Source organism: Heterocephalus glaber, unplaced genomic scaffold (genome assembly GCF_053883595.1).
Source record: "Heterocephalus glaber isolate CG9 unplaced genomic scaffold, H.glaber_assembly_v1.0 deba00001461, whole genome shotgun sequence".
In the NCBI taxonomy this organism is placed as follows: Eukaryota; Metazoa; Chordata; class Mammalia; order Rodentia; family Bathyergidae; genus Heterocephalus; species Heterocephalus glaber.
In genome coordinates, this window is record NW_028258308.1 from 40,684,226 (window position 1) to 40,698,670 (window position 14,445).

General features: G+C 44.5%; 1 protein-coding gene across 7 annotated transcripts in view; it reads left to right on the forward strand.

The window, feature by feature from the left end:
* Window positions 1-2,262: 2,262 nt before the first annotated feature.
* Window positions 2,263-14,445, forward strand: part of Tacc1 (transforming acidic coiled-coil containing protein 1) — a 117,387-nt gene continuing 105,204 nt past the window's right edge. For 5 of the 7 annotated variants that reach the window (XM_087217333.1, XM_087217332.1, XM_087217334.1 and 2 more), the window contains exon 1: window positions 2,264-2,561. Coding sequence is in view for 4 of the 7 variants with exons in the window: in XM_087217332.1 (XP_087073458.1) it covers window positions 2,485-2,561 (77 nt within the window). In the remaining 3 variants the exon portion in view is untranslated. Of the gene's footprint in view, window positions 2,562-14,445 lie in introns of all 7 variants that reach the window. The other 2 variants (XM_021236792.2, XM_087217335.1) reach the window with 2 other exon arrangements.

The following is a 14,445-nucleotide window of genomic DNA, read 5'->3' on the forward strand; positions in this document are numbered from 1 at the left end:
CACATCCAGTCTGTTCATTTTCTTGATTGATGTATTTTCACTTAGGCAACAACATTAAAATAATTACTTAATTACTGGAAACCAAGATAAAGATAAAGCTACTTTCTACCCCTGTCTACATCCCCCAGCCCCTTTTCTTTTCAGCCATTTTGGTGGCATTCCCCAGGGTCATTGTGCACCAGCAGAAATAAAACTTCTCAAAAAAACAAAAACAAAAACAAAAACAAACTTCTTGACAGCTCGTCCTGTCTCCCCAGGAAGAAGCAGCTTTCCCATTCCTGGCCTCCTCTCCAGCTGCTCCTCTCCTGTTTTCCCAGGGAATGACCCACGGGGAAGAAAGCCCTTTCTCATGGGAGCGGCTGAGCCCTTCTCTGGAAGGACCTCAGCTCTGACAATGCTACGTTTGTATTGTCAGCTACACTTCAGTCCTGTCGCCATGGTATTCCAGACAAGATGTGTGAAGAATTTGAACTTTTTTTAAAAAAAAAAAAAGAAAGAAAAAGAAAAAGATGGGCCAGGGATTTAGCTCAGTGGTTCTGCTGCTTGCCTTGAAAGCATAAGGACCCAAGTTCGATCCCTGGTACCAAAAAAAAAAAAAAAAAATTTAAAAAAGAAAAAGATTATCTGCCAGGAGTCAGCTTCTCTTCAGCTATTTGAAATCCTTCCCACAAAAATCTCAATTCCAGCCTCATTATGCTACTACTAATTAATACTTATTTTCCTGTCCCTGGTACTTTGCTTGTAGGGCTCCCAGTGTAGCAGCATTCTGGACCTTCAGAGTCCTCTAATCACAGTGAGGACCATGAATAAGTGGGTAGCCAAAACCAAAATGTGACACGCAAAAGAAAAATCTTTTATAAATATGTGTCTCAGTTATGTTTTCTGATCTTTTCTGCAAAAATTAAAATGTAGCCACATATGTGTTTATCTTCCTATAACTTCCAGCCAAGAATAAACTTAATGTTAAACACAATTCAGTGTGTTCAACACTAGTCACTGGTTTATTCATTTATTTAGGAAATATTTATTGTACATAAACCATGAGGGAGGCACTAAGCTAGATTACAGAGATAAGAAACTGTTTCTACCACTAACAATCTCATCCTGGCAGCAGGGCAGGCCTGCAGTACCACCTCCCTCCACTCAGGAGGCTGAGGCAGAAGGATCATTTGAACCCCCAGAGTTGCAGATCAACCTGGACAAGCTATCAGGACCTCATCTCAAAATATGGTAGTCCATGCCTGTAATCCCAGCACTCTGGGAGGCTGAGGCAGGAGGATTACAAGTTTAAGCCCAGTTTAGGCAACTCAGCAATTTAGTGAGACCCTGACTCAAAATAAAAATAAAACATAAAAAATGTCTGGAAAGATGTAGATTAGTGTATAGGCTCTGGCTTCAATCCTTAGTATGAGAAGAAGAAGAAGAAGGAGAAGGAGAAGGAGAGGGAGAGGGAGAGGGAGAGGGAGAGGGAGAAGGAGAAGGAGAAGAAGAAGAAAAACAACAACAACAAAACTACAGCAATTCTGTGTTCACAGCTGCATTCTAGTGAGGGAGACAGATAGTAACATAAAAGATGTAGTCCAGTAGTTCAATACTCAGAAGACTGAGGTGATAGCGAGTTTGAATCCAGCCTAGGCAACTTAGCAAGACATTGTCTCAAAAAATAAGGGCTGGGCATGTGGCTCAGTGCTGTTGCGCTCCTGGGTTCAGTCCCCAGTACTGAGGACAGATAAAAAAGAGCAAAAGCTGTGACTCAGGTGCAGGATGGAGCCGTAGACAGCAGGTCTGAGCGGATCTGGAAAGAGGAACAGGTGTTGACAGAAAAGGACACCCAGCGTGTGACCGACAGCTGGGGAAGAGTGGAGCGGGGTGAGGAAGAGCAGGGAACCCTGCAGAGGCAGCTGTGGGGCGCAGCTGGCTCACAGATGGGGTGCTTTTCCCCTAAGAGCCTGGAAGAGAATTCATTCCTTGGTTGTCAGGGCCAGAGGGCTTCTGACGACGTAAAGACAAGCGTGCGGCCTTATTTACAGATGAAGACTGAGGTGGAATGACCCGCCCCAAAGCCGCCCAGCTGGGTGAGGTGGGGATGATCTGAGGTTCACCCGGTTTTCGGTGCAGCTCGGGCCTGGCCACGGTCCGCCCTCTGTTGGGGCGCAGGCCCCTCCCCTGTAAGAGGAGCCGGGAGTCTCGGTCCACGCCCGCAAACCGCCCCCTGCTGTCGCCGTTCCCCCTAGCGGCCCCGCCGGCCTCCCCGCTGCGCCCGTCCAGTGCGGAGCCCAAGGTCGCCGGCCGAGGGCGCAGGGCGCACGGGGCGCTGTCGCCCGCTCCACCTGTTGTGCGGCGGCCAGGCCCTCGCAGGGGACAGGCACTCAGCCTCCGAAGTGGGCAGGAGCGGGTGGCCACCTCCTGTCCCCGGCGTCGCGCGGCCGGGCCCCTGCCGAGGTCGCGCACAGGCGGGGCGCAGCAGGAGCCAAGTTTTGAACGATGGGAGGCACCCACTCTCAGACCCCGAGGGGCCCGGAGCCCATCGGGGAGAGGCCCACGAGACCCCGAGAGACCACGTGAGTCCCAGAGCCCCGTCCGGGGCCGCCTTGGGGTCGCTGCCGCGTGGCGCTGCCCATGGGAGGGGAAGAGGGGGCTCCGGCGGGGCGCGAGTGCGCGGGGCTTGGCTGGCCGGGGCGCCCCGGGGACCCTTGCGACCAGATCGTGCCAGACGGCCAGAAGGGACCCGAGCTTCTCTGGACTTGTCCAGGCAGGAAAACGCACGTGTCTTGAAGGGCTCGAAACCTTCCCCACGCATTGCTAGTTGCAGGGGTGTACACACTGAACTCAGCCCTTGTTGGCCTTGGGTCTAGGAGTTCGGACAGGGTGCTTGCGACTTCCAAGAATTCGCTCTCTTGTTTGCTCTGAGAGCTTCACGATGACCTCAGAAAAAGAGCTGTATTGTAGCAGCAGCAATTAGGCTTTTGTTCCGGGACAGCAACAACTGGGGACGCCCAGTACTGCAATGCAAGCTGTGGGGGAAATTTAGAGAACGGGGTCGAGAACGGCTCCAACGTCTGAAAGATGGTCATGCATCCTGACAGAGGGAAGTGCGTTGATAATCACTTGAGAATTCAAGCTTTTAATGTTTAATTAAAAAAATTTTAGAGGGCACGTGTCTTGCAGATCAGGCTATGCCTAGGAATCTGTACTAAATATCAGAACTGCTTAGTTTGAGAAATACAGAGTTACCCATCATATAGGCAGGTTGGCCCTGGGGTAGGCTTTTTGATAGTCTTTTCAATGCAAAGTAGCTTTCTGTTTATCCAAATACTAGAGATGTTATTTGTGCCTCCTAATAGTTACATATTATCAAAATCTAAATTTAACTACATGTACTGCAAACATGCAATAATAAAAAAATCTAAATTTAATTCAGGTAGTTTATTCCTGATAAGAGTAGCTGAGATTTATTGCACATGTAAGGTGTACCAAATGCCTCTAAATACTTTTGTCATTTAAGCAAACAACACTGTTGGTTCTTGTTATTATCACCATTGTACCAATGAGGAAACTGAAGCACAGAGAGATTAAATAACTTGTCCAAGGTCACCTAGCTAGAAAGTGGTGGACTCCAGATTATGTAACTGCAGAGTTTATGCTAAAGCTGCCGCCCACCCTGAAGTTAGGACTGTCCTAGAAAACAAATTTTTGTTTCAATTGAGAGAACACCACCCCCTTTTATCTCCTAGTTTTCCAGAATAAGGGAGAAATCTGAACTATCAATGCTTAATACCTGAAAGATGAAACTGCCAAAGTTCATTTAACTTTCGAGAGACAAACAGGAGCAAGTAGAACATCCAGAGGCTGTTAGGAGTTTGGGAAGCAGACAGCTTCAAAGCACTGCTTTTCAGCAGCTGGAGGTCTTGTACCTTCCTTAACATCTCAGTGTCTCATTTTCCACTTTTGTAAAATGGGAATGATAATACCTGCTTCATAGGCTGACATGAGACCATGTGTATGTGAATCACAAGCTACAGTTTTATCTCTGAGCAATAGAGTGTATTGTTTTGGCCAAGGATAAAAGTTGAAGGCAGTAAATGTATAGCCAGGCTTACTGTGTAACTTGAAAGTAAATAGGGATCATCACTGACAGCGCACTGAAGAAATGAAGTCAGCTTGAAGGGTAGGGTTCAGCTGTTAGGGTGTGAAACTATCAATTGTTAAATCCTCAGTTGTTAGGATGTTAATCATCGCTATTTCCATGGTTTGGCAATAGAGATTCTCTTTCTCCAGTGAGGTTCTGTCTGAACTGCATATATTTGGCAAAACTTGCCTAAAAATGATCAACATAAATCCCTATCTTTGGTTCTTGCCTAGGAATACAGTCCTTCCTTGCTCAAGTGAAAACATGAAGAAGCACACAGGGCTGGAGGTGTAGCTCAGTGGTAGAGCATTTGCCTAGCATGTACAAGGCCCTGGATTCAAGCCCTAGCATCACAAAACAAATCAAACCACATAAATGCATGTAGCCAGTGCTAGATTTATTCATCTTATCAGAGCATGCAGGCTTTTCTTAATGTGCCAGGTAAAACGCCCTTTAGAAAGGTGAGCTTCTACAATTGTAAAAGCGAAAGTATGCTGTTTATTCAAGTCCTGCCTTGTTCAGATGCACAAACCACAAGTCTCTCCAGGGTCCAAGAAAGCGGGACATTGCCGGGGATTTAGCTTAGTGGTTCTGCTGCCTGCCCTGCAAGTGCAAGGACTGGAGTTTGATCCCTGGCACCAAAAAAAAAAAAAAAAAGAAAGCGGGACATTTAGTGTTAACTCACTCCCTGCAGACTTCCTGCCGGATGTGTGGCTGTCATGGATAACAGTGACCTCAGGGAAGTCCCCCTACTTAGGTTGTGGCAGTTTTGAAATTTATTGTTCCTTTAAAAAATAATAACAATAAAATAACAGTAATTCTGATAGATAAAAATAATAATAATAACAAACAAGTGACAATCGCAAGAATAGTACATTGATGCTGGCATTTTTCTTTTGGGAGAGAAATTATATTTCAGAATGTTCAGTTTGTGTTTCAGAATAATCAGGTACTAAAAGGAGCCAGATAAATCTCTCCTACAAGAGGTCTATTGTGAAGTATAAACAAGTATAGCTGTAGGTGGGAAGAAATGTCTGATTTTAAGATAAAATTTATTATTATTGAAAAGTGTAGCTGTCAACCTTCTTCAAACCCAAGGAAACAAATGGCTGGCTTTGGTACTTTGGTAGGAGCCGGGGCGAGTGTGTGTGTGTGTGTGTGTGTGTGTGTGTAGTGCTCAGTTCATTTATTCAAGGAAGCGGCACAGTATAATGATAAGGGACAGAAGTTGTGGAGTCAGGGAAACCTTGTATGTCCAGCCAGATCCCTTATAAGCTTCTTTGAAGAAGCATTGGAAATACTGTTATTTAAACTCTAGGTGAGTACATTTCTGTATCTTTAAAGTAGCAATAATGACTACTTTTGGAAGTAGTGTGTGTTATTAGCACAGCAGTGGCACTTAGAGCTCATTACATGAATCATTATTCACACATGTGTAGGGATATGGATCTACAACCAGAAGCTATGCTGGGCTCTTTGGCAGGGGTGTCTATGAATGAGGTGGGGTCTCCTGAAACCCATTTGCTAATTCTGCAAAGCTCTTAGTGAAAAAATGTAATCTCCAGAGTTAAATGTTTCTTTTTTCTTTTCTTTGTTTCTCGTTCTCTGTGTGTGGTACTGGGGATTGAATGGAAGGCCTTCACACTGGCCTACATCCTCAGCCTTTTTTCTTTTTAATTATTTCAATTTTGAGACATAGTCTCATTAAGTCATTAAGTTGCGCAGCTGGACTCTAACTTTTGCTTCTCCTGCCTCAGCCTCCCAGAGTGCTGGGATTACAGGCATGTGCCACTTGAGTTCTTTTTTTTTTTTTTAGTTACTTTCCATTTTTTTCAGAAAGTTGTACTACCAAGAAGATGGAAATATATTTGGAGATATGGTAGTTTGTCGTAAATGTCTGAAATCACTAATTTCCTAGTTGGTCATTTCCAGCAATATGGCCCAAATAGGTTTTCTAAACACAGTAAATAATTTGTGGTGAACTTAAAAGAATGATATAAAGCAGAGCCTATGATTCACAAGGGATTAAGATATGTGACTAATTCATCCAGATCTTATTTAGCCTCTCTGCCTGGGATGCAAGACACATACCTGTTGTCAATTCTTACTAGTTACATTTTTAGACAAATTTTTGTTTGCATTTGGAATTTAGTGTATAATAGAGTAGGTCAGTGGGAGACAGGGGGAGTTTCTAAAGTCTCGCATAGTTTTGCCCTGTGCCCTTCTGCTCATGGGAATGAGATCAAGATACGATGTCCTGGTGAACTGCAAAGTCTCCCTGATGTGAAGAGAGAGGAGCTGGCCTTGAAGTTTTAGACAGAAGGAAACATGACACAAAACAAGTAAACCCAGGGAGCGCCATCTCCAAAACCCGTTGCTTTCAAATTCATAATGTTCACCGCCTTCTCACTGTACATTTTTGTTAGCATTAAAAACATATCAGGTCTCATTTACCATAGAAGCTTTTCAGATACCCATATGAATGTTGTAGCATACAAGTAAAGAGAGAAACTAGAAAAAAGTTGGTGGAAAAGCTCCCAAAAACTACCTATGTGAAGAAAAGTTAAAAGAATGAGCAGTATTTAAGTTGGGGCAAAGCCAGCCCTTTTAAAAAGGAAATGGTTTGAATTGCATGGCAAGGGGATTACTTGTGTGTCTGTCTTAAGTGTCAATGTCATATCTTCTAGACTAGGAGGGTGATGGAAATAATGACAAGAGTTACAAAGGTAAACCAGGGGTGCACATTTGTGGTCCCAGAATTCTGGGAGGCCGAGACAGGAGGATCATAAGTTGGAGCCTAGCTTTAGGCTGGGGATGTAGCTCAGCATGAAGGCCCTGGGTCCAATCCCCAGTAGACCTATAAAAAAAAAAAGTTAACAAGGTAAGAACAACCCCTGTCTGCAAGGCATTAAAAAGTGAGGTAGACCCTCCATCAGAGTTGGCTACCGGGGGAGTTCGGGCACAGTTTAGCTCGACAGTTCCTTCCTTCCCATCCTCAGCTGAGTGGCCAACTGTGCCCACCCTGTCTGAACCCCACAGCTTCTCCCACCCAGAACAGTTTCAGGATTGGAAACCAAGAAGCTAAATGAAAAAAATAATGAAGGACACAGCTGCTGGTGTTCTGAGCTTGGGAAGTGGATCATCTGAAGTCAGATTGGTCAGCAGCCAGGGTGCACTGCACAGAGCTTGAGTTGTTAACCCACGGCCAGGCACAGGCTGGTGCCATCCCACCGGCCACAACACAGAGACCACCATCTGAGGGAGCTTTTTCAGACTGGTATGGGTGCTTTTTCTTTTACCATTGTGGTGAGGGCATAAACATTCACCATTTTAACCATCTTTAAGGGTATGGTTCAATGATATTAAGAACATTGTACAGCCAGGCATGATGGCACACACCTGTAATCCCAGCTACTCAGGAGGCTAAGGCAGGAGGGTTGCTGTGAGTTCAAGGGCCAGCCTGGGCTACATAGCGAATTCAAGGACTCCCTGAACTACATAGCAAGCCCTTGTCTTAATTATACTAAAAATTTAAAAACTAAAAGAAAGAATATTGTACAACTGTGTGCCATGGCACCTGCCTGTAATCACAGCTACTCAGGAGCCTGAGGCAGGATGTCACAAGTTTGAAGCCAACCTGGGTGTCTTAGTTACTTTTCTTGTTGCTGAGACAAAATACCGGACACCCAAAGTTAAGGAGGAAAGGTTTATTTAGCTCACAGTTTGTAGAAGTTTCAGTTCATAGTTAGCTGGCTCCAAGGTGGGGTGGCATGGCAGAGGGGCATCACAGAGGAGAAGCAGTTCATGGCAGGCAGAAGACAACAAAAGCAAGCAATTAATAGCATCTTCTTTCTGCCCCTTTTATATTCTACCTAGGCTACCTGGCTTAGGGAGGGTGCCAAGCCAATCAGTGAGCTGATTTAGTAATCACACACCCTTAATCCCAGCATCACATACTCTAGATCCAGCCACCTCTGACAAAGCCCCACCTATGACCACATCAGGCTTTGGGGGGACATCTAGACACAAGCCATAATACTGAGCAACTTAAGACCTTGTCTCAAAAAATGGCTGAAGAGGATTGCTGCAAGTTCGAGGCTAGCCTGGACTACATAGTGAGTTTAGAGCCAGCGTGAACTACAAAGTGAGACCTTGCCTCATAAAAAAAAAAAAAAAGGGCTGGAGATGTAGCCCAGTCAATGGTAAAGTGCCACACACACGCATTCACACTCATGTACAAAAAACATCTACAACCATTGCCACTATCCACTTCCAGAACTTCTTCATCACCCCAAATAGCAATTCTATACCCATAAACAATGAATCCTCATCTTCCTTTCCCTTCACTCCTGGTCACATTTAGCCTCCTCTGTGTCTGTTTACCCATTCTAAGTCACTCATACAAGTAGAATCACATGATATTTTACCTTTTGTATCTGGCTTGCTTTACTTAGCATAGTATTTTCAAAGTTCATTTATGTTGGGGCCAGGGATTTAGCTCAGTGGTTCTGGCACCTGCCTCGCAAGTGCAAGGTCTCGAGTTCGATCGCCGGTACCAAAACACACACACACACACACACACACACACAAAACAAAGTTCATTTATGTTGGAGCGTATATCAAAATTTCATTCCTCTGGGCTGGGGATTTAGCTCAGTGGTTCCAGCGCCTGCCTCGCAAGCACAAGGTCCTGAGTTCAATCCCCGGTAACAACAAAAAAAAGAAAATTTCATTCCTTTTTATGGCTGAATAATATTCTGTGTGCCATCTTCTGCTTATCCATTCATCTGTGGATGGGCATGAGTTGCCTTCATATTTTGGCTATTGTGAATAATTCTTCCTTGAACATCGGTGTATAAGAGTATGTGAAACTACTTTCAGTTATTTTGGATAATATATATATTATATTATATTATATATATATATATATATATATTAGAATGAAATTGTTCACTAATATGGTAATTCTATGTTCAACTTTATGGGAATTACCAAACTGTTTCCTACCACTTTATAGCATTTTACACTGCAGCAGTTTACATTCCCACCAACAGTGTGTAAGAGTTTGATTTTCTCCACATCTTCACCAATACTTGTGGTTTTCTGTTCTTTGTACATAGCTATCCTATTGGGTGTGGAGAGATACCTCCTTTTGTTTTGATTTGCATTTCTCTGATGATGAATAATGTAGGATCATCTTTCCCTGTGTTTACTGGCCATTTGTATGTCTTCTTTGGATATCTATTCAAGTCTTTTGTCTTGTTTTGAATTAGATTTTTGTCTTGATGTTGTTGAGTTATAGGTATTCTTTATATATTCTGGTATTAATCCTTTATCAAATATATGATTTGCAAATATCTTCTCCCATTTTATTCCATTATATCATTTGATGGTGCCCTTGATGGATAAGTTTAAATTTTTTTTTTTTTTTACCGGGGATTGAACTCAGGTCCTTGCACTTGCACAGCAGGGGCCAAACCACTGAGCTAAATCCCTGGCAAAAATTTTGATGAAGTCCAGCTTATCTATTTTTAGTTTTGTTTCCTGTGCTTTTGATGTTATATTCAAGAAGTCACCACCAAATCCAGTATCATGAAGGATTTCCTCTATGTCTTACTCTAAGCATTTTTATAGCTCTGGTTCCTAAGTGTGGGTCTCTGGTCTATCTTGAGTTTGTGTGTGGTGGAAGGTAAGGCTCCACACTCATTCTTTTGCATTTGGATTCAGTCTTCCCATACCATTGGTTGAGAAGATTATCCTTTCCCCATTGAATGGTCTTTCATCCTTGTAGAAAATCAATTGACCATGTATGTGAGAGTTTATTTTCAGGTTCTCTGTTCTATTCCATTGGTTCGTATGTTTATACTTCTGTCAGTTTCATACTATTTTGATTACTATAGTTTTGTAATAAGTTTTGAAATCAGGAAGTGTGAGTCCTAGGTGTTTGGAATCACTGGAGAATTTTTTGTTGTTATTTTTGCTATTTATTTATTTATTTTGAGACAGGGTTTTTCTGTGTAGCTCAGGCTGGCCTTGAATTCACTGTGTAGCCCAAGCTGGCCTCAAATTCATGGTGATCCTCCTGCCTCAGCCTCCCAAGTGCTCTTCTCCCTTTCTGGTGTTTTCTCTTTGGCTGCTGACAGTCAGCCAGCTTTGCCTGAGAGGATGCTATCTTGCCTTCCAATAGTTGTCTGCTGTCCCAGAAATGCTTTTTATTTGCTCTCCCTCTGACCCCACCTCCAGCCTTTTCATCCCAGTGTGTTTGCTGAGAACCTGCTGTTTGAAAGACTTTTGGGCCCCAAGCATTCAAAGAGGACCAAGGAGGGAGGAGCAATGGGCAGGAGCTCCCTTGAGGCAGGTAGGAGAGCAAGAATCACATTGCACATTGACTCTTGAATGGTGAGGTGAGCGGGTGGCAGGCAGGGAGCCCAGCATTTCCTAGGAAGAAACTGACCCTCAGAGGAATCTCATAGGATGAGTTGCCAGGTGAGGAGAGTCAGAGAGCAATCCAGGAGACAGGGAAACTTGCACAAAAGGCTGGTGATGTCAGTGGCTATTGGATCCGGGGAATGGTGAGGGTTTGGAGAGTGGAATGAAAGTGGGATGGGCTGGAGATTGGGAAGCAGGAAGGCAGCAGAGGTGGGTGAGGGCTGGATGGCCCTATATGGGAGTGTCTGCTTCATTTCCTAAACCTCAGACAGACCTCTCCAGATGAGGGCTTGGCCAAGCTTCTGCTCAGCTGTGCCTGTCTGGGGAAAGTGTTCTCGCAGAAGGACTCAGCTGCATGATGGGTACCCCAAACCATGGCTTCTGGGGATTTTCTCCAGCATCTTACCGTTCAACCCAGGCAGCATAGCAGCAGGCTAGATTTTCCTTTTTCAACACCTGACTTTGTCTTAACTTTTGTTTATTTGTAATGTAACATGCAGTTAGCTTGCTGGAAACTGGGAGTTGTCTTGGTCTATTTTCTGTTGCTGTAACAGAATACTTGACACTGGGTAATTTATAGGGAAAAGACATTGATTCAGCTTACAGGGTTTTTTTTCAGCTTACAGTTTTAAAAGATGGGAAATTTGAGATCAGGCAGCTGCGTCTGGTAAGGACTTAAAGGGGGACTCTGCAGAGCTCCAGAGTGGCACAGGGCATCACAAGGTGAGGGATTTCAAGACACAGGGCCAAACTAGCTTTGATAACAGACCTGCCAGGGAGACAACTCCCTAACCCACTAACCCTGGAGTCCATGGGTGGCTCTTCCCTGATAACCCAATGACTTACTTTTTAATAATTCACAGTGGACAATGATAAATGTAAACAAATTGTATACCTAAAATGTACCAATAAAAGAACCTAAGAGAAAAAAAAAATAATGGTTCACAGTGGGGATTAAATTTCAACCCAAGTGGGCTGGGGATTTAGCTCAGTGGTTCCACCACCTGCCTCGCAAGTGCAAGGTCCCAAGTTTGATCCCTGGTACAAAAAAAAAAAGTGCCTGACACATAAATTTCAACCCAAGTTTGGTGAGGACCTTCACATCTGATCAGGAATGTTACATAGGCACTTGGTAGAGAAGAGCCTATTTTCTGAAAGTAGGATAGCTCTGTCTCTGAGAAAACCCCTCTATCTGTCTCATACTATGTGTCCTCATAAAACCCCAACAGCATCGTGTGTCACTGGTCAGAATGAACATGCCCAGGAATCTTGCAGAGTTGCTTTGCTATATAGTATTAACTCTGAAAACTTCTTTAGGCTACACATCCCTTGGTGATAAACATTTTCATGTTTTTCTACATGAAAACACGTATCTGCACATTATGGAAAGTTGGGAATGTCAAGAGATGCTGAAACTTATCCACGACCTCATTTTATCTTTGCCTGGATCCCATGAAGTAGCTGTCACTCCTTCCACTCTGCAGCTGAAGAAGCAGGCCTGGAGAAGTTGAGAGGCTGAGGTCACAGAGCTGGTCAATGGGGAGCTGGGATCCAAGTGGATCTGGGTCTAAAGAAAGGGGCAGAAACAGGAGACAAAGCTCCTAGTCATTGTTTCCAGGGTGGACCTGCTCCCTGGGCACTCATTAACCAGCAGAGGCTTCTGCTCATCCACTAGAAAATGAGTTTTTATGGCTCTTTCCCTTCTGATAGTGTAGTTCCAGGAAAGTAGATGTTTGAGAAAGCGTTGGCTAGCCCATTCCATAGGTAAATACCACTTACTTTATTGCATGTACACAGCAATGATAGAATGCCTCTCAAGGGTCTCTCTGCTGAATTATTTGTGTCTGTGAGTCTTGCTTTTCCTAACAACTGTAAATGTTATGTTTCTATGGCTACATCAAAATGGTTCTTAAGTATCGGTTTGAAGAAACAAAGCTAGGGAGGCCTGTGAGATAGGAAAGTCAGAAGATGGCTGGCAGTGCCCCTGCCTTTTCAGTCCTGTGCATCCCTGACATTGGAAGGCCCCCAGGCTCTTTGTCATGGAATTCTATTCCAGAGCACTCACATAGTGTGCCTAAGGCCCTGGCTTTGAGCTCCATCATGGGAAAAAATTATATTTGGGCTGTAGTACTCCTGGTGTGTGTGTGTGTGTGTGTGTGTGTGTGTGTGTGAAGCTGTTGGTGTTAGTCGTCTTTTGTCACACTAAGAAAATTATCGATAGGGCCAGGGATTTAGTTCAGTGGTGCCACCACCTCCTTTGCAAGCACAAGGTCCCAAGATCAACCCCCGGTACCCCCCAAAAAAAAGAAATGAAAAGAAAAGAAAATTATCAGATATAATCAACTTATAATTAGAAAAGGCTGACTGGGACTCACAATTTTGGAGTTTTAGGCCTGTTGTCCCGGGGCTGTGGTGAAGCAGACATCATGGTGGGAGAGCAAAGCAGGGTGAAACTGCTTGCTGCCTCCACCATGGGGAGGAGCAGAGAGAGGAAGAGGCCCTGGTGGACCTAAAGACCCCCACTGAGCCTGCCTCACTGACCCCTAGTGGCACCACCCTGTGGGCCAAACCTTTAACACACGGGCTTTGAGGGCCATTCAAGATCCAAATTCCATGACTGTGCTTTCTAATAAATGTCCAGCGCTCTATAAGGATGACACAAGTCAAGTCCTACATAACATGGGCCGCCTTTACAGTCCATATCCAAACTGGAGATTGGCACGCTTCTTTAAGGACAAGGTTAGAACTAAGAGATCTTTCCCAATTTGAAGACTCTGTGGCAATACTGAGGAGGAAGAGAGACAGAGTGGGACTCTCTGTGAATTGTCGGTGAGGTCTGGCAGTCCGGAGTGGGCCTTTCTCTACCTGTTGCCTTAACCTGTTTTCAGCCTCCCTGCTGTTTCTTTTTTTTTTTTTTGGTACCGAGGATCGAACTCCGGTCCTTGCGCTTGCGCAGCAGGCGGCAAAACCACTGAGCTAAATCTCGGCCCTCCTTGCTGCTTCTTGCCAGGTGGAAGGTTGTGTTCTCCAGGTTGCCACCAGGGGGCACCAGCCATCACCCACTTGTTTTGGCCTAGGCTGGCTAGTGAGCAAGACTATTTCTTCAGCTTGCTGGGTGGGATAAGAGGAGAAGCCATTTGGACACTAGCTTGTTTTACATGCAAGAGAAAAGAAAATAGACTAGAGGACAACAGAGGATGAACTTTTATACTTCTGTTTCCTTCTGCTGGCTAGGATCCTGCCTCAGGGATGTGTGGTTTTTCTTTACTCTTCCAAATCTTATGGTTCAGAGTATTTTTTTGTGGCTTCAGAGAAGTGGGAAATCTTCCTTCTTCTTCTGGTACCGGGGATCAAACTCAGGACCTTGCACTTTCGAGGCAGGTGCGGTGCCACTGAGCTAAATCCCTGCCCCTCTTCCTTCTCCTTTGAGCTGTTCATTGCTTGTTTGTTGATATTCACTGCTCCCATTTCAACGTAAACACCCTGTGTTGGAGGCAGAGGGGGCTCATTGTGACTTTTTGTATTAATAGAGTACAAATTTTGAAGACATTCTTTTTTGATACCGGGGATTGAACTGGGGACCTTGTGCTTTCGAGGCAGGTGGTGGAACTGCTGAGCTAAATCCCTGGCCCTGAAGACATTCTTAAAAATGTTTGTTAAATGATTGTGTAACCGAACTTTCTGGTGCCCTCTGATGACCTTTTAGCTCCTGGCTGGAAAATTTGTATAACAGAAGAGGGGTGTGTGTGTGTGAGTGTGTGTGTGTGTGTGTGTGTGTGTGACTACGGATACAACCCAGGGACACTATACCACTGAGCTACACCCCCCAGCCCCTTTTAAATGTTATTTAAGAATAAAATTTAAGCCTTGGCCTCCCATAGTGCTGG